Source organism: Phacochoerus africanus, chromosome 1 (genome assembly GCF_016906955.1).
Source record: "Phacochoerus africanus isolate WHEZ1 chromosome 1, ROS_Pafr_v1, whole genome shotgun sequence".
Classification (NCBI taxonomy): Eukaryota; Metazoa; Chordata; class Mammalia; order Artiodactyla; family Suidae; genus Phacochoerus; species Phacochoerus africanus.
This window is the reverse complement of record NC_062544.1, coordinates 111,897,060-111,923,100: the sequence shown is the minus strand read 5'-3', so window position 1 is coordinate 111,923,100 and position 26,041 is coordinate 111,897,060. Positions and strand designations below refer to the sequence as shown.

General features: G+C 41.6%; 1 protein-coding gene and 1 pseudogene across 4 annotated transcripts in view; one reads left to right on the top strand and one right to left on the bottom strand.

The window, feature by feature from the left end:
* The window catches only part of ARIH2 (ariadne RBR E3 ubiquitin protein ligase 2), a 50,917-nt gene extending 26,516 nt beyond the window's left edge, over positions 1-24,401 (bottom strand). For 2 of the 4 annotated variants that reach the window (XM_047773788.1, XM_047773771.1), the window contains exons 1-3: positions 24,264-24,401; positions 21,079-21,142; positions 18,279-18,622 (exon numbers count right to left, since the gene is read on the bottom strand). In XM_047773788.1, coding sequence (XP_047629744.1) covers positions 18,279-18,527 — 249 coding nt within the window. In that variant the 5' untranslated portion in view covers positions 18,528-18,622; positions 21,079-21,142; positions 24,264-24,401. Of the gene's footprint in view, positions 1-2,971; positions 3,018-18,278; positions 18,623-21,078; positions 21,143-24,263 lie in introns of those variants that run through there. The other 2 variants (XM_047773781.1, XM_047773798.1) reach the window with 2 other exon arrangements.
* On the top strand, positions 23,959-24,688 carry LOC125110526 (uncharacterized protein ARIH2OS-like; annotated as a pseudogene).
* The last annotated feature ends 1,353 nt before the right edge of the window (positions 24,689-26,041 follow it).

Here is a 26,041-nt window from a genome sequence, read left to right as displayed (position 1 = left end):
TGATCAATGAATGAATAAAATGTGGTATATATCCACAAAATCATCATTGGGCAATAAAGGAAAGCATTACTGACATGATACAATACAAATGAACCTCAAAAACATTATGCTAAGTGACAGAAACCATATGCAAAAGACTACATTTTGTATGATTCAATTTATATGAAATGTCTGAAAAGGCAAAACTATGCAGATAGTAAGACTATCAGATTTTTTGTGGGACTGGGAGGAGGAACTAACAACAAATGAATACAAGGGAACTTTTAGGGTGATGAAAATGTCCTGTAACTTGGATTATGATGACGGTTGTACATTTGTTTACATTAACTAAAACTCATCTAATGATACACTTTAAAATGGGTGAATTTAATGGAATATAAAACATTTCAATAAAGCTGTTTAAAAATAAAATCGACTGACGGACAGATACGATATAGTAAATGCAGCAAAAAGTCAGCAACTGTATAATCTAGATGGTAGGTAAATGGATGCCCACTATACAATTCCTTAAACTTCTTTTGTACGTTTTCAAATTTTCATTAAGTTGGAAGGAAAAGTTGCCAAATTTAATTCAATGGCAATCATCTGCATAAACAAACATCACAATAAACAGAGGGTTGACCCTTACACTATTCCATCAAACAGTTCACTCTGACCTATTATTTATTCCTCAAAATGAAAAATTCCCCTTCAGAGTTTTACCATAGTTCTGGCCAAAGGTTAACCTATTAGGCAGGGTAAATTTTAGCATAAATAGGTCTGTAATACCAATAACTTCACAACACTGTTTCTGGCTCTTCCTAAATCTCCCAGACCAAGGTTTCTTAGTGTTCCACTGGATGCTTTTCTCCTAGTCTGTCAATTCACAGCTCTTAGGCCTGCCTTCTCCTCTCTTTGGCCTCTCTTTTGAGTAATCATGTTTGCACCTGAGCCACAAAGATAAAAACTTCTAATTTTTCTGGAGGGCTGAGGAAGAAACTGTGACTGATCAAAGTGGTGAAGGGAGGTCAAGTAGTGGTATAAAGTTCATCAAAGACTGAAGGTGACTTCAAGTTCCTGGCTGGACTTCTCTGGGTAGTCCAGAAAAGGCTTTTAGACAAAGATGGAATCACAGTAGAGGCCTAGTGTGGCACCTTAATCCTTGTCTTCTTTTCCCTCATTGCCTGTGTAGTCAAACCTGACCCCCAAAGGGTCCAAAGCCTCTGGGGAGCTTGCCCTCCAGTCTGAAAGGGATCACATCTGTTGCCAACCACCCTGAACAGTTCTCTGCATTACCAATCTGGTTTTGTTTTGCCATTACATTTACAATCTCAACACACTCTGATGGTTTTCAGATCTTTATTTCAGGAAGACTTAGCTACATGCATGGCAAAAGGATTTTACCACTGGACAGTACTATTTCCCAAAGTCTGAAGGAATGCTTATTTCATCCTTCATAATCTGTATTTGGGATAGACACTTAAAAGATATTTCCCAGATACAGGCCCTCAAAACATGTCCAGTAGTTACTACCTGCACAAAGATACCTAAAGGAGTAGACAACTTCTGGGGAATCAAGTTCTCCTTTCTGCTTTTTAATGAAGAATACATCGGAGTTGCCATCATGGTGTAGCCAAAAAGAATCCGACCAGGAACCATGAGGTTGTGGGTTCGATCCCTGGCCTCACTCAGTGGGTAAGAATCCTGTGTTGCTGTGAGCTGTGGTGTAGGTCACAGACACAGCTCAGATCTGGCATTGCTGTGGCATAGGCCAGCAGCTGTAGCTCTGATTGGACCCCTAGCCTGGGAACCTCCATATGCTGAGGGTGCAGCCCTAAAAAGACCAAATAATAATAATAATAATATATTAAGTGTGCACATAATTCCATCCCTGCTTCACAAGGAGGGCTTTGGATGACCTAAGGAAGATATAAGCCAATGTACTATGAGTTTTTCAGAGATGTAACAAAGTGTACATGATTACTTCAGCTGCTGTTGTCAGCAAGCTCTTCCTGAAATGGTTAACAGCACATAAATGCTCAGCATTACACTAGATATTCTGGAGGCACTTTATTCCATGGTCTAAGAGCTTCAGACACTAGAGAAATGAAACACTGTAAACATCAACCTATTAACTTGGAAGGGAGACTACCTTGAAAAGATAAAACTGGATCTATGTGGCCTCTGACTCACTCATTAAAAGGAGACAGATACAGGATTCCAGGAGCTTAGATAAGGCAACCCCAGCAGCAATTTGACTATTGCCTTATATTTCAGCATTCCTGTGACTTGCTGCCCCACTCTATGTTTCAACTTTATTCTAAGTATTTTCTCCATTAGGTCCCTAAGCAGAAAGCAGACTGTGGTGAAATTGTTTTTCATATCACAGAACCCCAAGATTACCTAAAGTTTGGTAGCAAATGACAGCCACAAAGTTCTCTTCTCATATCCACCAAACCTTTCCTCCCAGAAAATTTCAAGTGAGTTTCTATCAAAATGTTATAAATTAATCACTGAAACAAACATTTTTGATCCCCTGACCACAAAGAATTCAAAATACCAGAAGGAGATAAATCCTGCTACTGAAGGAAACAGTAAGTACATACAGTATTCTGAACCCTTTCAAATACACAGCCAACATCTATCTTTGAGAAGAATGTTATAAGAATATCAGGAAACTGAACAATTATTACTTGACATCCCAGAGCCCTTGGATAGTATATGTTTATTAGTCAAAAGAATGCACAGAATATGCTAACTTTATGTAATGATCAAAGCACATACTGAATAGTCTCCATGCCTGACAACAATTCCCCAAGGAAAGCCCTGAGCATGGTCAGTTGCTTCTTCATCTTCTCAGTCTGCTATACCTGGTTCAAGCTGTCCAGCCCACAGGGACAAGTTAATAACACAGCTTGCAAACAGATTTTTCCCCCAGAAAAAAGAAATTCAGCAGCCCACCAAAACTGTCACCAGCCCTTCCCACACTTACCAGTGCCATAGGGAGGATGCAGCTGATGGCAGTGAGCATCAACGGCCTGAAAAAATACAGGTGGTAGTTTCAATTTTTATTTAGAATTCTTACTTGCCAACTGCCTGAAATCTTTTAAGGCTACATGAATGGGTCTCCATGCCTCAGTCTGTTGTTAAGCCACTTCATGGTCCAATCATATTTGTTACAAACACAAGTGGTCATTCACTGAAAAGCAGAGATGAAGGAAAGGACTGAACTATCGGCCACCTTCTGGGCCTGGGGTAGATACAGGAAAACTAGCCCAAAGAGATCAAGATGGATGGATTCAGGTCTTGGAGGGTAGAGGATGAGGCAAGAAGGTACTGAAGGAATAAAAGAAATAAGGTTAAAGCACATAGACAAAGGAGGAGGTGAACATCAGCCTAGAATGGGGCAAAATCAGCAGTGGTATGGTGGCAACAGGGTCCCAGAGGGCCTCTGACCTTAGGCAAGACTCATCTCTAGTATCTAACTTAAGTGGTGAGCCTTCACTTCTCCCATACTTCACACCTTCATACTATCAGCCTCTAAAAGGTCAGCTCTCTGGCACCTGATTATAACTTTGCTTCCTCTCACTTTTTCTTTACAAGTTTCTATGAAGGGAGGGCTGACTTGTAACTGAGGCACCTACACATTGTAAGTGCTTTAAAAAATCTGATTAAGAACGCAAATTTGAAGATTTCTCTCCAGTCTAACCTTAATTTAGTCCTATTATGGTTTGTGATCATTAAGATCAATGCCAAAAACACCCAAAGACCTAAGTTATTTACGCAAAATACAATAAAGCAAAACTATGAAAGTCATCCATTCCTCAACCATGAGAGTACTTTTTTATTATGAAAAATTCCAAGCATCCACAAAAGTGAAGAGTATAATGAAACCCATGTACCCATCATCCAGCTCCAACATCAACTCATGGCCAGGTCCACTGTATCTGTATCCTACCTATCCCCTACCCTCTAAATTACTGTAAAGTAAATGCCAGCCAGCATATTTCTTAGGGTTTAAATTTCAATGAAAATCTTCCGAGAAATACTTAGTACAAAAGGTTGATTATAGCCCCTTCTAGAATTCTAACAGTTTTCATGGAGAATGCCATATATAGGCAGGATGACCACTACTTCAGTGAACCAAGGTCATATCCTATAATCACAACCAAATGAAATACAGACAGGAGCTGATATCCAATGAATTGCAAATAGTAGGACTAAGAATCAAGTTTCCTACCTTGTTCCTGCAGCTATAATCTCATCTCATCCAAAAGTGATTTCAAATAATGCTTTGTCTCTTCCAGCTACTGCTACTGTGAGGAGACAAGGGAATACCAAATACCTTCTAGGCAGTTGCAGCTAGGTCATCTCTCTTCTTCAGAGGATACCTCAGAGGCTATCATATCTTAGTGACAATCCACAAACTCCAAGAGTATGCTTCAAAGACAGAGTCAATGACTGGTGGTGTTAGCTATGCTCAAAACATGTAACACCATTTTGGTAACTTTGGTTTATGTAAAACTCCATCAAAATAGAAGCTCTTCTCTGAGGGAAGAGGTTTTTAAAACATTTTTCTTCTCTGCCATTCCTAACTACCTAGAACAATGCCTGTACCAGTGCTACGTCCTATGTATTAATGCTCCTGCTGCCTGTCTTCTGTGTCTAGTCTCAAGTCAATGGCATAGTCACATCCTCCTTCAGAGCCCAGGCAGGCACCAAAGTCTTCCAAAACTTCAGGGGGTACACAATCTATCCAGAGAGGCCAGATACGGTTCTAGAAGGGAGGGTTTAAAAAAAAAAAAAAAAAAAGGATGGTGGGCTGAAAGGTCTTCTGAGGGTTGCAGGAAGGGAGAGATTCTGACAGGATTAAACAGGAGGCAAAAAAACCCCAAACATTACGGAGAAGAGCAACAGGAAAAAGTTCAAGCCAGAGTCTTTATAAAGTGGTTAAGTTTTTCAAAAAAGCAAGATAAAATGGTGCTTTTAGTGGATATACCAGAAAATATGAAATAGAAGTAGAAAAATATTTATACCTCCTTTCTCATCATTCTAAAAAAGGAGGGGGCAGAAACTAAAGGCAAAGAGATTCTTAATTTATTTTATGATAGAGGTCAAACTATTTCCCCCCATCTTTCCTAGCATCTACCTAAAGCCACTCAAGAAACACTTTTTTATTGGGAATCAACAAATTCTTAACCATATCCAATCTCTTGTGATAGAACATGATAGAATACGAGAAGAAGTGTGTATATATATATGTATGACTGGGTTACTTTGCTGTACAGCAGAAACTGCCAGAACATTGTAAATCAACTATACTTTATTTTTTTAAATTCTTAACCTATCCCAATTACCAATGAACAAATATCAAATGGTTCGTATAAAGCACTTTGATGAAAAGGAACTACACTTGCCACCCGTTCCTCCCCATCCTACCATTCTTCCTACCCAAGAGAAATCTCTTCCAGTCACTTGTCTGGGTTCTTCTGGTGGCTACCAACATTGCTAATAATTCTTTCCTAAACTTAGTTTAAATATACCATTCCCTACCCACCCCCTTCCAAGCCCCAACTTTCTGCCACTTAAATCACTATTTTCAGTCCTTCTATCATTAGCCTAATTTTAAGATATTGTTTACAGGACCAGAACTGCATTTTCTACCTCGAGCTTCCTTCCAATGTCACCATTCTTGGCCCACTAAGAGGACAATGTTCATGTATCAGGTACAAATACATTATTTAGTCGCTGCCAACTACTCAGACTTATGCCACGGATGTATTTGCTTTACACTTTTTGGCTTCTCATTCTTTTGTGTGTAGTTCTTCTGCTTTGCATGGGAATTACAATTCCCTTGCCCCTTGAGAATTGTTCTATGGTTTCTTCACCACATCCCAACCATCTTCCAGCTTCTTCATTTATCTATTGCTTGAAACCCAACTCACTCTTATTCCTGACGAAATTTTTCTTGGATCTCACCAAGTTTCCGTTGAAATCAGGGCTATTTTATAAGCCTATTACACAGCTGAACATCATAAGACTTTTCACTGAACTACTAAGTTACTTCATTTCTATCTTCTCTTTTTGTTTTGTTTTGTTTTCTGGGTTTTTTTTTTTTTTTTGTCTTTTTAGCGCTGTACCTGTGGCATATAGAAGTTCCCAGGTTAGGGGCTGAATCAGAGCTGTAGCTGCCGACTTACACCACAGCCACGGCAACAGAGGATCCGCGCCTTGTCTGTGACCCACACCACAGCTCACGCCAATGCCAGATCCTTAACCCACTAAGCAAGGCCAGGGGTCAAACCCATATCCTCATGGATACTAGTTGGTGACGTTAACTGCTGAGCCACAAGGGGAATTACTTCAACCATTTCCTGCATTCTTTATTTTTCTTTCTCTTTCTTTTCTTCCTTTTTTTTTTTTTTGGATTTTCACCCTGAAGTACAACATCAGAAAAGGTGTAAGGGAAGCAAATTTTGGGACACATCTGAAAATGAATTTTTTTGTAGTGACAGAATTCTAGGTTCAAAACTATTTTCCCTCAGCATTCTGAAGGCCATTGCTCTATTGACTTTTCATTGTTACTGCTGATGATGAAACATTTCATCTTTTAGAAGACCTGGTGTATCTTTATGGAAACCTTTAAGGTTTTCTGTCTACCCTTGTTTTTTCTGAACTTTCAGTGACAATTATGGCAGCAGGTCTTTGTTTATTCATCTGGGCAATGGGTAGACCCTTTCATGGGAAGACTGCTCCTCCCTTTGGCCCCTGGAAATTTTCTTCGTACACTTTTTAGTATTTTTTTCCCTTCAATTTTTTGTTCTCGGAGTTCGCACTGTGGCTCAGCAGGTTAAGAACCTGATTAGTATCCACGAGGATAGAGGCTCAACCCCTGGGCTCACTCAGTGGGTTAAAGATGTGGCACCGCCACAAGCTGCAGCATAGGTTGCAGATGCAGCTCAGATCTGGCATTGCTGTGGCATAGGCTGGCAGCTGCAGCTTCAATTCGACACCTAGCACGGGAACTTCCACATGCTCCAGATGCAGCCTGCGGGGGGGGGGGGGGGATGTTTTGTTTTCACTTTCCACAAAACCTAGTAAATGCTAGATCTCTGGACTGATCTTCCATGACACTTTTTTTCCATACATTTTTTGCCTGTATTTTGGCTTTACAGTGAGGTGTTTTTTTTTTTTTAATTTTAAATTATAGTTGATTTACAATGTTGTTTGAGAGACTTCCTTGATTTCATCTTCTGATCTACCTAGGGAATATTTTTTATCTTGGAAAACCCATAATTCATCTCCACAGGCTCTTTTTTGACTGCCTCTTCCTGATGGCACCTCTGATTGTTTTACAGATGCCACATCTTCTTGGGTATCTTGGCAAATACTAAATAGCGCACTTTTAAAAACAAGCTAAATTATCTACTGGTCTGTTTCAGCTAAGGTCAATTTTTCTGTTTTTCTTTCTTTGTGCATGTTTTTCTCAAGTGTTTGGTGATTCTTGATTAGCTGCTCACATTAAAAAATGAAGGGTCACCCAAAAAGGGGGATGATATACTAATATATGCTACCACTTGGATGAACCTCAAAAACACTATGCTAAGTGAAAACAACCAGACACAAAAGGTCACATATTGTACAAATCCATTTATATAACATATAGAGAATAGGTAAATTCTGAGAAACAGAAAGCAGATTAGTGGTTGCCAGGAACAGGATGGTGGGGGGAGTAGAAAGTAATTGCTTAATGGTACCAAGGTTCCTTTTGGGGTAATGAAAATGTTTTAGAACTAGATGGAGAAAATGGTTACACAACATTATGAGTACACTAAATGCCACCGAGTACTTTAAAATGATCACTCATATGAATATTATGATTTTAAAAAAGGGGGGCATCCTAACTCTGTGTACGTGAGGAAAACCTGCCAAGTGACAGGCTTTTCTTTAGGGTGATTGACTAGAGATAACTATTACTAAAGACTCAAGACCTCCGAAAATGACAAATGAGGACAGCAAAATCTCACATTCTCTAAAGGGCCCTATTTCTCCCCAGTTACCCTATTTCCTTTTTCCCTTTTTTTTTGGTCAGCTGCGCCCAAGGTATGTGGACATTCCCAGACCAGAGACTGAACGACAGCCAAAGCAGCAACTCAAGCCACAGCAGCAACCCAAGCCACAGAAGTGACAAGGCCAGGTCCTTAACCCACTGTGCCACAAGAGAACAGCATCCTATTTCTTAAAAATAAGTAGACTATTTTGCCCAAAGACCAAGTAGGGGCAGGTTCTACACAGAGACCTTTAATTAATCCCTCCATTTGCAGCACACTTATCTCTTCTAGTCTCTGTCAGTTCAAAGACATGTTGGACAAACTGGCTCCCATGTGCAATGATGCCCCATATGCCCCCCACGCACACACATGTTCTATCTGTAACATGTATATCCCTTTACTTTCATTTTCCTGGTATTTAAAACTGGAGAAGCATCTCCATATTTATCTCATGGCCTTTGATAATCTCTCCCTTCTTTCCCCAGCTCTCTAGGCAACCATTAATTTACTTTTCTTTACAATAGATAAGTTTGCATTTTCTAGTATTTTATATGCTTGCAATAATAAATTTATTTTTTCCGAGTTCCTTCATGCAGGATACTTATTTTGAGATTTACCAATGATATTTATATAATCAGTCCACTCTTTTTATAATGATGAGAGTATGCTGCTACAGATATGCCACTATTTGTTCAATCATCTGTTTGTGGATATTTGGGTTGTATCCAGTTTTTGGCTATTACAAGTAAAACTCTTACAGACATGTGAATACCAAAACAATAACAAACGAAGAAGGAACAAACATATGTGAGGGCAGACAACTATCCTGAAGCAGGGATTTGATGTTTTCTACTACAGTATTGTAAAATAAAAAACTTTTAAAACATTCACATTATAACTGCAGATACTATTAGTCATTCTTAAAGCCACTCATTATCAACATGGACATAAGAACCCACTTTTACCTTGATAATAAAATATGAAGTTATATCTAGACATCAAAAAATTATAGGAAACTTATCCAATTTGTGAATATTGGTGGGCAATTTACATCCTACTCTCATTCTAGTTACAAAACCAGTACACTCTGAATGTTGGACATTTCAGCAGCCAAAGAAAGGATGTACTCCTCTCTCATTTCCAAAACCTGAATCATTTCACAATTTTTCTGTATTTCCACATGAATATAATGTAAAACACCTCATCTCACCCCTGAAGATTCTGTTTTATTACGCCTGCATGAAGTTTGGAACTCTATATAAGAACTGTCAACTAATTTTGATATGGACACCAAGCTGGGAACCACCACCTGTATATACCCTCTCTACTCAAAAGTCATCTGGCTTCACAGAAGCCCTTTGACAAGCATGTCTTCTATTTACAAATGCAAACATACAGAAGTAGAGCTTTGGGGTTAGATTCTCAATTTTTGCAATCACTGGCCTGGGCTGAAACAGCTCAACACTCAGTAAGCAACACTTACTAAGAACAAAACATAACCAGGCATTTTTGCTAGGTGCTGTTATACAAAGAAAAAAAAATGGATCTCTATTTCAAAGAGTTCAATCTCTGGCTTACAAATAACTAATTTCCAAACAACCTAAGTACATACCAAGAAACATGCACAAAGTGGTACAGAGGCAAGAGTGTCCAACTCTGCCTTGGGATCTGGGAGGGCTTCAGAGGAGAAGGGTGTCGAGAAAACCCTCAGTTTCCGGCTTGGTAAATGGTGGTATCACCAATGCAGATAGAGAATCCAGAGAATGAAGTCTGGGCATTGGAATACTTATAAAAGGCGGCAAGGCTATCAACAGACTGGAAAATGATGGTAAGAGCACTGAAGAGATCAGTAAAAATCTAAAACAAGGGATAAAGGAAATGAGAGTGGGTAGAATATGTATTGGGCAGGAAAGAAATTGCTAGTGAAAGTGAGAAACATTCCTGGAGTTCCTGTCATGGCTCAGGGGTTAGTGAACCCGACTAGCATCCTTGAGGACTAGGGTGTGATCCCTGGCCTCGCTCAGTGGGTTAGGGATCCGGCATTGCCGTTAGCTGTGGTATAGGTTGCAGACGCGGCTCAGAGCCTGAGTTGCTGTGGCTATGGCCTACGTAGGCCGGAGGCTACAGCTCAGATGGGACTCCTAGCCTGCGAACCTCCAAATGCTGAGGGTGTGGCCCTAAAAAGACCAAAAGGAAAAAAAAGAGAGAGAGAGAGAGAAAAACAAACATTCCCACACAGAGACCACTCTTTGTTCATGACTATAAGAACATCTCTGTTCTCCTGTTAAAATCTCCCATACAAACCTCTTCTTCTTGCCTATATTTTCCTCTGTTTATGGCTGATAACTTGTGATTATTATGGTAAAACCATTTCATGTTTATAAAGGGTTGTGATAGTTTAAAGAAAAAGGAACACAACATAAGCTTCAAATTCCGACAATTCATGTCAGCTTAAGTAATTAAGCCACAGGCAGACCACATTTCAGGATGAGCAAGCTAAGAAGCTTCCTGCTGTCTCTATCCATATCTTTCTCAAATCTGTCCTACAATTCTTTCCTCTTTTGGGTATAGAAATCTAATCCTTTAAATTTTTGAGTAGTAGGATAAAGACAAAGCTAATTTTAAAAAAAATGAGAGGGGGACAATATTTGGACAGAGCAAAAGTTAAAGTAAGGAGGTACTTCAATAACATGGACCCCAAAATCAACTAAGCACCTCATTAAGGAGTGCTGTCAATGCAGATAGAAGACCAAACACTGCAGTTAACCAGAAATGTAGGAACAGACTATATTCCCTTATAACCTTTTCCTGGTCCCAATACAAAATTAAATTTGTGTTATTTTTATTTCTCTTATTAGTAGGTCCCAGGAGAAGAACATCAGAGGCTCTGGATGAAGGCAAAAGAATCCAAAGTACATGACCCAACTACCACATGCACACTCAGAGCCATCAGTTAGTAATATACCTCCCAGAACCTTCTGCAATGTGGCTATTACTCTCTGACTCAAAACAAACAATTCTAATGGATGTGTGCACATGTATAGCTGAATCACTGTTGTACAGCAGAAATTATCACAACATTGTAAATCAACTATATTTCAACAAAACTTTAAAAAATGAAAAACACAAAATCCTGAGAATGTGTTTTAAGGAACCACAGCAAACATGTGAAAGCAGCACTCTCATTACTCAACTCTTGCCCTGCTTCCATCATGACCATGTCAGAACACTCTTGTGACAAACACTTTACATGCCTTACCTCATTTAACACTGTGAATAAGGTTATAACCATTATTTTATTTTATTTGTCTTTTTGTCTTTTTAGGGCTGCACCTGCGGCATATGGAGGTTACCAGGCTAGGGGTCCAATCGGAGCTGTAGCTGCCGGCCTACACCACAACCAGAGCAATGCAGGATCCAAGCTGCATCTGTGACCTACACCACAGCTCATGACAATGACAGATCCTTAATCCACTGATCGAGGCCAGGGATCAAACCCTCAACCCCATGGTTCCTAGTCGGATCTGTTAACCACTGAGCCAGGACAGGAACTCCATAATCATTATTTTACAGATGAGGAAACTAAAGTTTAGAGATGTTGAGAAACTACCCATGGTCATATTATATTAAATAGCAGAAAAGGAACTGGAATCTAGTTAATCTGACTACTAGTCCAGGCTCAACAGACATAAAGGCCACATCCATCAAAATGTTCAAAATATAACCAGTCTCCAAACAGCTGTAACACATAAATACTCACCTAAATGCTCAATGGGGAATACTTGAGCAAGTCACAGTTCAAAAACAAGATGGTGTACTATACATAAAATAATTTATGAGGATGAAGTAGAAACAAATGGAAATGATTGAAATACATATGAAAAAAACCAGTATAAATACATATACACGATTACTAGAAAGTACTGCTGCCCAAGGCATAGATTTTCGATTATTTTGTTCATAGCTATATTTCCAGTGCCTGGCACATAGCAGGTACTCAATAAATACTAGTTGAATGAATGAATGAATTGCAGCAGAGTAACATTATCTATGAATATGGGCAAGACCTGAAGGATAGCAGGAAGAAAACTTTTATTTTAGGTTAATGGAATTATGAATGATACTCTTTCTTTAACTGTAGTAACATGACAACAATGAAAATTTAAATATAAATATGTTCAGGATTAGGACAGAATGGTAAATTTACATGGTTCTCAAGGTAGTGTGAGAGCACAACAAAAGACTAGAATATTTTCTGGAAGGCAGTGAGCATGCTGTATGTGGTGCCAGGCACACAGTGAGCACACAAAGTCAATGATAACAATAGCATTTCTAAGCTGGCAAGACAGGGGTAACTCCGGTACTAGCTGTACTTAGAGCAATTCGCAATGTCTTCCTGGACATTTCTCACCTCATTTTTAAAAATAAAATTTATAATGCCAGTAAAACATACATCAGACTTCCAGACTAAAGTATGGTGAAGTATGTCAATACATCCACTAAAAACCAACTATTAGAAACAAAGGAATTTAATCTGTATTCTACTGAATACAAGCATGCAAAGAAACCTGACATCAGGTCATAAAAATAGAAATCAGATGGCTACTCAGCATACAAACATTTAGTGTTACTAGGCCCAGCTTAAAGATAGTTTCTCATGAATAGAACATAACCATTATGGAATTCCCTGGTGGCTCAGCAGGTTAAGGATGGCATTATCACTGCTGTGGCTAGAGTTCGATCCTGGCCAGGGAACCTCCACATGCCACAAAAGACAAAAAAAAAGAGAGAGAGAAGAAGAAAAAAGAAAAACCAAACAACCATTACTTGGTTACTTAATGAACATATAAGTACAACAATCTTAAAATTCAGCTATCCCAGGATACCAGAAAGTTGATTTAATAAGTCTTTTCCAAAAATCTAGTCACTTGAGAGAAAGGCTAAATATAAGGTATTTTTTGGTTAAGGATATTAACTGTTCATGTTACAAATGACAAATGTATAGACACCACATTGTTTTGATCAAGGGACTATGAAGACTTCTGCACTTGGAGTCAGAAGTCCTGAAAATTCATGATTCATCCACAAAAGGGAAAAATTATCTCCAAAAGAATGTGAGATATTTTCCAGCCACATTTTGCTGAATGGCAAGCACTAGATCTTAAACAATTTCAAGCAAGATGGTGGCAGAATTGACTGTTCTGGGGAACATTTTCCCAGCTCTAACACAGTTAATACAGCAATTCATAAAACAAGAAGAACTGTAGTTAAAAAACAAACAAAAAAAAAAAACACTCAGAAGAACCAGTTTATTTCTCTAACCTTACCTGAGGAGAACCAGGCTTGAGAAAGGGAGCAGCACAGTTCAGCACTGAAGTTTAAAAAAAATCTTTTTTTTTTTTTTTTGTCTTTGTCTTTTTAGGGCCACACCCGCAGCATATGGAGGTTCACAGGTTAGGGGTCTAATGAGAGCTGTAGCCACCAGCCTACGCCAGAGCCATAGCAACTCAGGATCCAAGCCATGTCGTGGATGCTAGTTGGGTTCATTAACTGCTGAGCCACGACAGGAACTCCTAAAAAATCTATTTCTTTCTTCTAACAGAAAAGATACCTTAGGCTACATTCATGATCTTCTACATTTTATTCCTTTTTACCTATACATCTGAGCTTCACACTCCAGCCCAGACAGATAACTTTCCCATCCCCATGCTTCACTGACCCACAGACTTATTGCCTGCACTGCTGGCCACACCCCATCTTGAAGGTTCTCCTATCAACACAAGACTCAAACAAGCTCACTGTAACTCCATGGACTAGACTGAGCTCAAAATGCGGCAACCTGAGCTGCTGCAATGACAATGATGGATCCTTAACCAGCTGTATCACAAGGGAACTCCACAATGACTCTGTTTAGTCATTATTTAAACACCAGCAGTTTCCCCTCATATTAGATAAGCATTTTCGCTATTATCTATTCTCAGCCCTTGATTAATTTTCCTGGGTACTTCCTTTCTCAATTAATAATCTTAATTTACGGAAGTCCTGTTATAGCTTAGCAGATTATGAACCCAACTAGTATTTGTGGGGATGCAGGTTCGATCCCTGGCCTTGCACACTGGGTTAAGGACCCAACTTTGCCATGAGCTCTGGTGTAGATCACAGACATGGTGGCTTGAATCTCGCATTGCTACAACTGTGGTAAAGGCCGGCAGCTGCAGCTCCAGTATGATCCCTAGCCTGGGAACTTCCATATGCCACAGATGCAGCCCTGGGGTAAAAAAAAAAAAAAGGAAAAGATAGTAATAATTTTACTTATGAACTGGTCCCAGAATATATACAGGAAGTTACCCTCTGACACCCAGAACCCTCACTAAACCAAAAGCCTAGTGTCCCAGAAAACTGGGATTTTTCTACTTAAGAGACTTCAAATCCCAAAAGGAAACAGAAGGCCTAACTTTATGTTAAACTATGGCTCATTTATAGGTAACCACCAGAACACAACAAAATGAGTAACACAGATAAGAGTACCAATGGAAAACGCCAGTCCTCAAACTTAGCTTTTGTTTACGGACAGCTGTTCATAAGGCTATAATTTTAAACTATGTACATATCACATTTCCTACGAGCTAAATAACACCTAAATCATATGAAGGAATTACATATCTCAGTATGTCACAGAGTTGTGCAAAGTGCACCATGATCAATGAGATAAAATCAGTAGTGACCTGGGTGATGACTACTTAGCTCCACTTTCAGAGACATGTGCAACCTGAGAGTGAGAGTAGCCAAAGTACCTGTGAACACCATTCTGTAAACTCAGCACTTAAAATTATTCCTTCTTGTCTCAAAAAATTTTAAATTCAAAAATGAAAACAATGTTATTTTAGCCAGTCCAAGAGAGGGAGACTGTGTGTGATTCCTTCTTCTTTATTCTTAATCAAGCCACTTCTGCCTATCCTCTTTGGTCAAATTCCTGAACCACTTAAAACACCACTGACCCCCTTTAAGTGCAGCCAAGCCACCAAAAGAGCCAGGACCCTTGCCATCCAGGCCCAGAAAGGAAATGGTGTAAACATGCTCCTCAGTAAGGGACGGAAAAAAAATTGCAAACTCAGAGTTCCCATCGTGGCTCAGTGGTTAAGGAGACCGACTAGGAACCATGAGGTTGCAGGTTCGAACCCTGGCCTTGCTCAGTGGGTTAAGGATCTGGTGTTGCCATGAGCTGTGCTGTAAGTTGCAGACTCAGCTCAGATCCTGTGTTGCTGTGGCTCTGGCATGGGTCGGTGGCTACAGCTCCAATTAGACCGCTAGCCTGAGAACCTCCATATGCCGATGGAGTGGCCCTAGAAAAGGCAAAGAGACAAAAAAAAAAAAAAAAATCCAAGTTCTACTTTTACCATCAACTAATTTTTCATGGATTATTTTCATCTTTGTTTCATTTTCTCTTTAACCCTTTCTTGGGTTTCAACTTTCTTTTGTCTCTGTTCCTTTATCTCTGTTTCAAGTTCTTTTCATTCTACTCTTTGCGATCTTGAAGGCCAGAATAATCCCCTTTCATGACAGTAGCAGATGTACAGCAGGGACTCAGGACTCTAGTCACATCAACAGCACCAGCTACATCAACAGTTGACAAAATCCACCGGAATCCCAAAATTATTCAATACCTACTATTGATGAAACACCATGAGAGGAATGATGGGGGAGATAAGGTTAAAAACAGTTTCTGCCCTCCAAGAAGTGGCAATCTAGTCAGAGAGAAATGCAAAAATATGTAAAAAGGTAAAATAACATAAAGCAGTCAGAAGGCTGCACTGTATGTGATCTAATGAACATGAGCAGTAACTGGGATTAAAAGAGGAGATAACTGGAGTTCCCACTGTGGTGCAATGGGATAAGAATCTGGTGTTGTCTCTGAGGGGGCATGGGTTCGAACCACAGCCCAGTACAGTGGGTTAAGGATCTGGGGTTACCACAGATGAGGCACAGGTCACAGTTGCAGCTCAGATTAGATCCATGGGAACTTTCATATGCTGTGAGTGCACTGGGAAAAAAAAAAAAAAAAAAAAGAGGCGGCAACTACTGTGTTTCAGAGGGTCTTGAGGAGGCTCACTCAGGAAAGTACAAGGTAGACCCTGAAGGAGTCCTGAGGATACTAAAAGCTGAGTAGATGAAGGGAAGGCTTTCCAGGGGGCTGACAATATGACAGCCTAATAGAAGGAAGGACGTAAAATAGTAAATTTTATGGATGTTACTACAAAGAAAAAAAGGAGGAAAGGGCTTGGGGTCCTTAGGTGTCTCCAGCAGGGTAAGAAGGTCCACACAGAGAGCTTGACAAATTGAGAATTCCTATGCATTAGATGGAACATCCTCATGATCGTAGTCAAGTGATACTTTCCAGCACATAAACCACATAGCTGACAACTCCTTTTCTAATTTTAAATACAAAAACTGTGGATAATATGGTTAAGGCAAAAGAAACTAGCTGACCAGATAGGGAGAGGCATGCATAGTGAGGAAGGAAACGATCTAATGCCTCTTTTCTACCAGGGAAATACCCCTGGGAGGCAGAGATCCCAGTAGCTTTGCTGTCACTATGGTGCAGAAATCCCAAACCCAGAGGTTCCAAAGGGTCTCCATTCTTCAGAGTTTTCTGCTGAGCAGAAGAGAGGAAATCTGCACACTTCTAGGAGTAAGTCACAAAACAGGATTTAGCTTTCAGCTGTCAGCTAGTTGCTAATAATGCCCCAAGTATCCAAATCCAAGGTATTAGTTAGCCTTTGCCAATCACCTGGAAAAAAAATCCTCAACTAGTAGATAGAGCAACTTTCATAATAATCACAGCAATCATACATGGCACAGCCTAGTAATTTCCATTTAAATACCAACAAAAAAAAATATTTGGTTGAAATCAAGGCAATGTGCTTTTTTTTTTTTTTTTTTGCTATTTTTTAGGGCCATACCCGAGGCATACGGAAGTTCCAGAATAGGGGGTCGACTCGAAGCTACAGCTGCCAGCCCTTTCCACAGCCACAGCAACTCAGGATCCAAGCCACGTCTTCGACCTACACCACAGCGCATGGCAACACCATATCCCCAACCCACTGAGCAAGGCCAGGGATCAAACCCACACCCTCATGGATACTAGTCAGATTCATTTCTGCTGGGCCACAATGGGAACTTCTGATGTGCTCCTGATCTTTAATTTGAGCAAACAACAAAATCCATGTAACAGTTCCTGGAAGAAGAGTCAGTGAAAACAATAAAGTAGGGGAAATGTCCCCACTTTCACATAATGGCCACCATCAGAGGAGAAAAATATGCTGGGAAACTGTCTAAATGACTGTAATAATCTTCATAGTACCATAGTGTTCTATGTGAGTATACTACATACTAGTGGGATATTACATAGTATGAAATGTACACAGTGAGGACAATAAGTGGCCTGAGGTGCAAGACATTGAAAAGTATGCTAGCTTAAGTATTAAAAAGTAAGATGCTTGCTAGAATAACCAATTTTGCTAATTTATAAAATTTCCATTTTACAATTCCCCCAAAAATCAATGAAATACAAGCTCTAAGAACTTATTTCATTCTTAGTTACTGCTAAAATTTCTTTCAACATCAAACATTAGTCATCAGTATATGAAATAAATAAGATCATTAGCCCAGAAGCACTGATTATTCAGGGCAAACCGACAGATCTGAGTACCTCTCTTAAGACATTTATCAGTCACCCATACATGAGTGTGTCTGAAATGGTGACTCTTTTATTTTATTGATTTATTTTTTATTTTATGGCCACGGCACAGCATACGGAAGGTCCCAGGCCAGGGATCGAACCCACGCCTCCACGGCATCCTATGTTTACAGTCAGACTCTTAACCGCTGTGCCACAGCAGGAACTCTAAATATGGTGATTCTGATGCTTATCCTATCTTACCTCAGAAAGTTTCATGACACTTTCTCAAACAAGTGTTAATCTATGCAGTTTTGCTTCTACATACTTCTGGACTATCTTTCCTAAATCCACCCCACTCCTTCTAATTTTTAGTAGTTTGGGAATCTGAGGGTCTTAGCTATGTACATATTAGCAAACAAAGTAGATGCATCGAATGTGTCCAGATGATGCAACATATACTTAAATTTGGTTTCAAGATACAGGTCAATCATTCTGGAGGAGACGTTAGCAACAGTTCATATTTAGATTTAATTGGGGGGATTATTCTTGAAATTGACAACACTGCTCACCTTTAGGACAGAGGCTAAGCTGGTCATGTGTTCATTGAGGGCACCCTCGGATTCCTTGTAGGTCAAGCATGTGAACTGATACTCCTCAGGATCAAAGGCATCAGCCCCCTGCTGCTCCACATCGCTGGCTACTCCCACGTAATAGTCCTCTATGTCCCCAGGGTCTTCGTCCTCTTCCTCTTCTTCACAATTTGGGTCATAGTCCTCTTCATTGCTGTCAGACCCCTGGCTATTCATGTCCACAGACATCTTAACATCCAGCCAAGATGCAGATCAGGAGAGCAGGTTTTTCCCCCTCCCCCTAAACTTTACCACTTTCTCAAATACATTAGTGTTTTTGTCTTCTAAGGGAGGAAAAGAAAAAAATAAGTGTTAATTAACTTTCACTATGAAAAGTTATAACAGAAACCATTCAAGAATCAAAATGGTGGAGTTCCTGTCATGGCTCAGTGGTTAACCAACCTGACTAGTGTCCATGAGGATATGGGTTTGATCCCTAGCCTTGCTCAGTGGATTAAGGACCCAGCATTGCCGTGAGCTATAGTGTAGGTTGAAAACGCAGCTCGGATCCAGTGTTGCTGTGGCCAGCAACTTTAGCTCTGATTCGACCCCTAACCCGGAAACCTCCATATGCCTCAGGTGTGGTCCTAAAAAGATCCCCCCCCCCCAAAAAAAAGAAGAAGAAGAAGAAAAAGAAAAATGAAAACAGCACAGCCCTAGTCCTACCTGCATTCTATGGCCTATTCTAACTTTGTTCTCATACATGAAACCTCATCATCATCTCCCTGCCCAGGCTTTCAAAGGGAGACCCTTTCCCAGATGGACAGAAGCAGTTAACGATGGTAACTTCACATGAAGGGTCTGGTGTGAAAGAGTAAGGCTGTGTGCTCTATGTCAAGGAGTCAAACCCCCATGGATGCGTCCCTCCTGCCAGAGTTAAGAGAGAAGCACATCCCCATAGCTGGTGCCCACAGGGGAAACAACCTAAAGGCTGAACTACCAAAGTTTAAAATCTCTTAGCCTATCATGCCCCACTGAGAGGTGACACAGACAGTTCCTTCCCACTATAATATCTAGGGAAAGAATAATATTGTTTTACACACATCACTGTCAGATATATGGGGGAAAAGGTGCACAGTATAGAAAAAATAAAAGTCAAATAGTTCTTCAACCTCCTCCTCCTATCTGCAAAGTTAACTGATTTTTCTATTTTAAAAGGTTCTACTTAATCCTTTAAAAGGGGCACTAAGAGGCAAAGAAACTGGCCCAGTAATAAAAGAAAACTAAATATTCTGCTTTCATAGGATCACAGCTAGGAAAAGCCAGAATCTACTTATCATGAAGAAATAAGAGATCAAATGCAACTAGCTACTGAAAAATCCTCACAGATCAAAATGTTACTCAATTACATAAAAATGAAGAGATTACTAGCTTAGAAAGCAAAACAATCACAAGCCTAAATTTCATCTCAGAGAAGATTTTTGCAAATACCCATTAATTTCTCTACACAAGAACTACTTCATGTGATCATTTCCAATGAACAGTATCATTGTATATTTAAATAGTGATTTAAATATAAAACTAGGAGTCCCTGTGGTGGCTCAGCAGAAACAAATCTGCCTAGTATCTATGAGGATGCAGGTTCGATCCCTGGCCTTGCTCAGTGGGTTAAGGATCTGGTGTTGCCATGAGCTGTGGTGTAGGTCACAGGCAAGACTCAGATCTGGCATTGCTGTTGTTGTGGTGTAGGCCAGAAGCTGTAGCTCTGAGTTGACCTCTAGCTGGGAATTTTCATATGTCACAGGTGCCCCCTGAAAAAGCAAAAAAACAAACAAACAAAAACAGAAAAAAACCTGTTTGATAATCTCTCCAAAGAAAAAAAATCAACCACAGGAGTTCCCCTTATGGCACAACTGGGACGCAGGTTCAATTCCTCAGCCCCTCATAGTGGGATGGGGATCCTGCATTGGCGAAGCTGCAGCTTAGGTATCAACTGCAGCTTGGATCTGATCCCTGGCCTGGTAACTTCATATGCTGTGGTAAGGTCAAAAAAGTTAAAAAAAAAAAAAGTCAACTATAATTAAAACCAAAATTTTTAAATGAATGTGTCCTGAAGATATGGCCAGTCAAAAGGACTACCAAGCCACATTTTACTTATTTGTTCATCTGGCCAAGCCCACAGCATATGGAAGTTCCCAGGCCAAGGATCAAACCTACCCCAGAGCAGTGAACCAAGCTGCAGCAGTGACAGTGCAGATCCTTAGCCTGATGAACCTTAGGAACTCCCAAGTTACATTTTAATGATATTATAAAAATATCATTGTCTGATGTTACGTACAAATGCTCGAATTTTTCTTTTAAAAAAGTCACGTTAATGAGAGGACAGTTAACATACTTGCAGTTTGACTTTTTTTTTTTTTTTGGTCTTTTTGTCATTTCTTGGGCCGCTCCTGCTTCATATGGAGGTTCCCAGGCTAGGGGTCTAATCGGAGCTGTAGCCGCCAGCCTACGCCAGGGCCACAGCAACGCAGGATCCAAGCTGCGTCTGCGGCCTACACCACAGCTCTCAGCAACGCGGGATCATTAACCCACTGAGCAAGGCCAGGGATCGAACCCTCAACCTCATGGTTCCTAGTCGGATTCGTTCACCACTGCACCACGACGGGAACTCCGCAATTTGACTTTTAATGAATTGTTTTGTATGGCAGAACCACCTAATCACAATTGAACTCAACTGTTTTTTTTTCCTTTAGGAGAAAATTAAAATTTAATTAAAATTTAAAATTTAAATTAAAAATACCTGTAATTCTTGAAGATCTTTCAGGAAGATGTCACCCAAATAGCCTATATTGTATAATTTCCATCTAAAATAAAGAGATATAATTCTATTTATATACTTTTAAATTGGTACCCTAAATTTGCTAATTTATTTTTTAAAAAGTAAACATTTAAAAGGACAAGCAGCAAGGGACCAGAAATTATTTTAAGTCCCACAGAAACCCATATGATATAATTACATATTGACAAGAGTGACATGACCTTGTAAGAAAAGAGTTAAACATCTGACAATAATTTAACGTGGAGTACTGGTGGTAAAAACGAATACCCAGTTCCCTCCCTCAGTTTGAAAGCCTACCACTTCACTCTTATTTTTCAGCTTCCCTAAATTAATTACCACAATTTCAATCCTAAATGTTACATAGAGAATGACAAAGCAAATTGCAACTGACTTAAACTGGACTTTTACTCTAAAGTCATCTCTACTGTGGTAATCTAACACTTAAGAGAATACTGCCAATACTTCAGATCTCTATTCATGAAAAAATTATTTTCAAATAAAAAAATGCCGCAGGAGTTTCCATTGTGGCTCAGTAGTTAACAAATCTGACTAGCATCCATGAGGATGCAGGTTTGATCCCTGGCCTTGCTCAGTGGGTAAGGATCCCCACGTTGCTATAAGCTGTGGTATAGGTTGCAGATGTGGCTCGGATTCCATGTTGCTGTGGCTGTGGTGTAGGCTGGCAGCTATAGCTCTGATTCAAGCCCTAGCCTGGGAACCTCCATATGCAGTGGGTGTGGCCCTAAAAAACAAACAACAACAAAAAAAGTCCCCAACAGAATGCCCACTAGGTAATGTTAACACCCATTTCCCACCTCTCTTCTGACATGTTTAGGGCTATGTGACTTTTCTTTTTTTTCTTTTCACAGCCCCACCTGTGGCATACAGAAGTTCCCAGACTAAAGGCAGAATCAGAGCTGCAGGTGCAGGCCTACACCACAGTCATGGCAACACCAGATCCAAGCCACATCTGCAACCTACACTGCAGCTTGTGGCAACGCCGGATCCTCAACCCACTAAGAGAGGCCAGATATCAAGCCCTCATCCTCACCAGCACTGTTGGGTTCCTAACCCACTGAGCCACAATGTGAACTCCATTCCTAAAATTTGACTTTTATCTGCATTTTTACATAAGATACTGCTTACTGGGCAAATAAGCATAAACGGCATTATAAATATTGCTCCCATCTGCAAAATAGCACTACCAATAATAGCTTTCATTTAATGACACCAATTTCAGGTCAGATTCATTCTCATTAAATGTTTATAACCCTACAAAGTAGCTATCATCTCCTTCTTATAAATGAGGAAAAGAGTTCAAAAAGATTAAATAACTTGCCCAGGTCCACACTGCTGCCAACCAGTAGAGTCCAGTGTCACACTTTCACCAGATCCGTGGCCTATGAGGACTCCTAACTCCCCATCACTCTCCCGGAGAGCCTAATACTATTCACAAAGCCACCTCCAGAATTACAATGAAAGAGCAAGGTTTTCACTTTCTCCGGATTTCTCTCCAGGATTTGGGCTTTAAGGGTTGCCCACAGGTTTCTCATCAACTTAATACTCAAGAAGGAGGGGAAAACATCAGGCTCCCTTCCAAAAAGAAGAACACCATTTCATACTTACTGAGTGTTCTAACTCTAGACTTAAATAAAATCTTAATTTTTGTTACCTTTTCAAAGTTAAATAAACTTTATTCTACTTGAAAGAATACTGACACTGCTTAAGGGGGCCAGTACGTTATTGCCTTATTAACGGAACAGATGATAACGGTTTGATTTCCTCTGGATGTTAAATACTATCCCTACATCCCAAACAGAAAAGGAATAACTGGAGTTCCCGTCGTGGCGCAGCGGTTAACGAATCCGACTAGGAACCATGAGGTTGCGGGTTCGGTCCCTGCCCTTGCTCAGTGGGTTAACGATCCGGCGTTGCCGTGAGCTGTGGTGTAGGTTGCAGACGCGGCTCGGATCCCGCGTTGCTGTGGCTCTGGAGTAGGCCAGCGGCTACAGCTCCGATTAGACCCCTAGCCTGGCAACCTCCATATGCCACGGAAGTGGCCCAAAAAAATAGCAAAAAAAAAAAGACAAAAAAAAGAAAAGGAATAACTGAAACTACTTCCCACTCCACCCCCAAAGTCACGTGTTCAGAAGACCTGACAACCACTCCGTGCTAAAGAATTGAAACGGAAGACTTCTCAGTTTAAAGTTGACATGAGCAAAACAAAAACTTTTTGGTGGATCTAACGATGTTTACTACAGATATAATATTTAGCGCTAAATAGTCATTTACTAAATCTACATCTCCGAAGAAAACTTAGTACAAAAATATGAATCAGCAACTTAGTTTCAAAACCCTACATTAAATCCGCAAGGTTTAATACGGTAGTCACTAACAACACACGGTTATTTAACTTAAAAATTAAACAAAATTTAACATTTGGTTGTTCAGTCGCACTATCCATAAGTCAAATGCTCAAGGGCTACGGGTGGCTAGTGGTCAAGGGTTACTCAAAGGTACAGAACATACGCATTGTGAGAGAAAGTTCTATGGGACAGGGTAACAATCAGTAGTGAGGTGAAGTCATCCGAGAACACAGTAGCCTCTCCCGCGGCTAGCACAGCAGGGTTCCCCCGAGGCGGCGGCGCAGTTCCTGGGCTGCATATCGTGTCCGAAGGGCTGGGATATCCGCGAGGACACGGAGCCCACGCGCTGGGGAGCCTTCACTGGCGGGCGTTAACTAGCCGCGCGGGAGGCATTGCGAGAGCTCCCAGTGATGACTCGAATGGGAAACTCCGGAGACAGTGAGTCTCCCTGGTGTGGCCGGCGGAGAGGGCCCAGATGCGCCGGCGCCAGTCGGTGAGAGGCGCCGGCCTCCGACCTTTACGCGAGCAGAGCAAGCGGCTACAAGAGGAAAAACGGAGAAGCGCCAGGCGCTAGTCCGCTCAGACTACGGTTTTTAGCCGCCCCTCGGCGGGTAGCAGAGGGCGCTGAGACAGTGAAAAGACTGCGGGGGGCGCCGGGACCTCGCGGGCAGCGACGAAGGCGGAGCCCCGGCCTGGCTAGGGAGGCGCGAGGAGAGCCCACCCCCCCCCTCCCCCGGCCCGCTCGGGTAAACAAGGCCGCGACTCGCAATGCGCACTCACCGGGAGCCGCGGCCCCGGGGCCGCTGAGCCCGGGCGGACCAAACTGGGTCGGGCCAGGCCTGAGGAACCGGACACAGGCGCGGCGGCGGCGGAGGCGGCGAGCCAACGCCGGTCAAGGCCCGCGCTGCTTCCTCTGGCGGAGCCTTCTTCGCAGCTCCGGAAGTGTTCGGAGCAGTTGCGTCACTTCCGGCCTGAGGTCGCCCCACGGTCGCCCGGGTCGTGACTGGCGCTGGGTGATAACGCTTCTGCGCGGTTGCTTCTCTGCAGCTTAGCGTTGCGACCCATAGTGTGCCCAGCGCACTGCCCGCGCCCACTCCTGCGAGGGGCAGCAGAGGAAAGGGTTTGGCTTATTGGAGAGGGGTCACTAACTGCATCTCTTCCTGCTTTCTCCTACCAGCGCCGCCCGCCGGGATACCCTAAACCTGAGTTCTTCTTCTTCTTTTTTTTTTTTTTTTTTGGGTCTTTTTGCCTTTTCTTTTGTCTCTCCCGCGGCATATGGAGGTTCCCAGGCTAGGGGTCGAATCGGAGCTGTAGCCACCGGCCTACGCCAGAGCCACAGCAACATGGGATCCGAGCCACGTCTGCGACCCACACCAGAGCTCACAGCAACGCCGGAGCCTTAACCCACGGAGCAAGGCCGGGGATCGAACCCGCAATCTCATGGTTCCTAGTCAGATTCTTTAACCACTGTGCCACGACGGGAACTCCTAAACCCGAGTTTTTCTGATGGACTCCTCACTTCACCGTTTGTTAGCCGTGTCCGGCACGGAGAAGACACCCTGACGTTCGTGGAATGGATAAAGGACTGCTATTTCCCGTCCGCTCTCTGATCAAAGATCAAAGGAGAGCTGGGTCTTCGGGTCAGCGCACCGAGTCAGATGCCGTCCCCTGGTGGCCGCGGATCTGCAGGACCACACCAAGCTTCCTTTTCCCTTTCCGCAGCCTACTTCTCCCATTCACCCAAGGCTGAATCTTAACTTTCTTGCTGCACAGTTTCTTCAAGAAGTATAGAAAGTGCCAATATGACGTTCAGTACCTTCTAGGACCTTTAACAAGTATTATGGATAGATAGAACCATGTAGGCTCACTCAGGTTGCTGCTGGACAGCATGGAAAAGCTGCTTCGGGTTTTTTGGTTTTGGTTTTTTTTTTTTTTTTTTTTTTTGGTATTTTTAGGGCTGCACTCGAAGCATATGGAAGTTCTCAGGCTAGGGATGGTATTAGACTGCAGCTGTGGCCTACCCGACAGCCACAGCAACACCAGATCCGAACCAGCCGCGTTTGCAACCTACACCACAGCTCATGGCAACACTGCATCATTAACCCACTGACGCCAGGACCAGGGTTGGAACCTGTGTCCTCATGGGTACTAATCCAGTTCCTTACCACTGAGCCACTGGGGGAACTCCTATTGGTATATTTCTTGTACACGATTTTCAGGTTCCAGTTTAACTCACAGCATGTATCCAAATCAAGTGCATTCAAATACGAAGAAGCCCCAAATTAATTTGAAGTGAAAATTAATAGTAAGGAGTGAATAACATAAGATTATGAATTTTCTAGGAGTTCCCGTCGTGGATCAGTGGTTAACGAATCTAAGAACCGTGAGGTTTCAGGTTTGACCCCTGGCCTCGCTCAGTGGGTTAAGGATCTGGCGTTGCCGTGAGCTGTGGTGTATGTAGATTGCAGATGCGGCTCAGATCCGGCGTTGCTGTGGCTCTGGCGTAGACCGGTGGCTATAGCTCCGATTCGATCTCTAGCCTGGGAACCTCCATATGC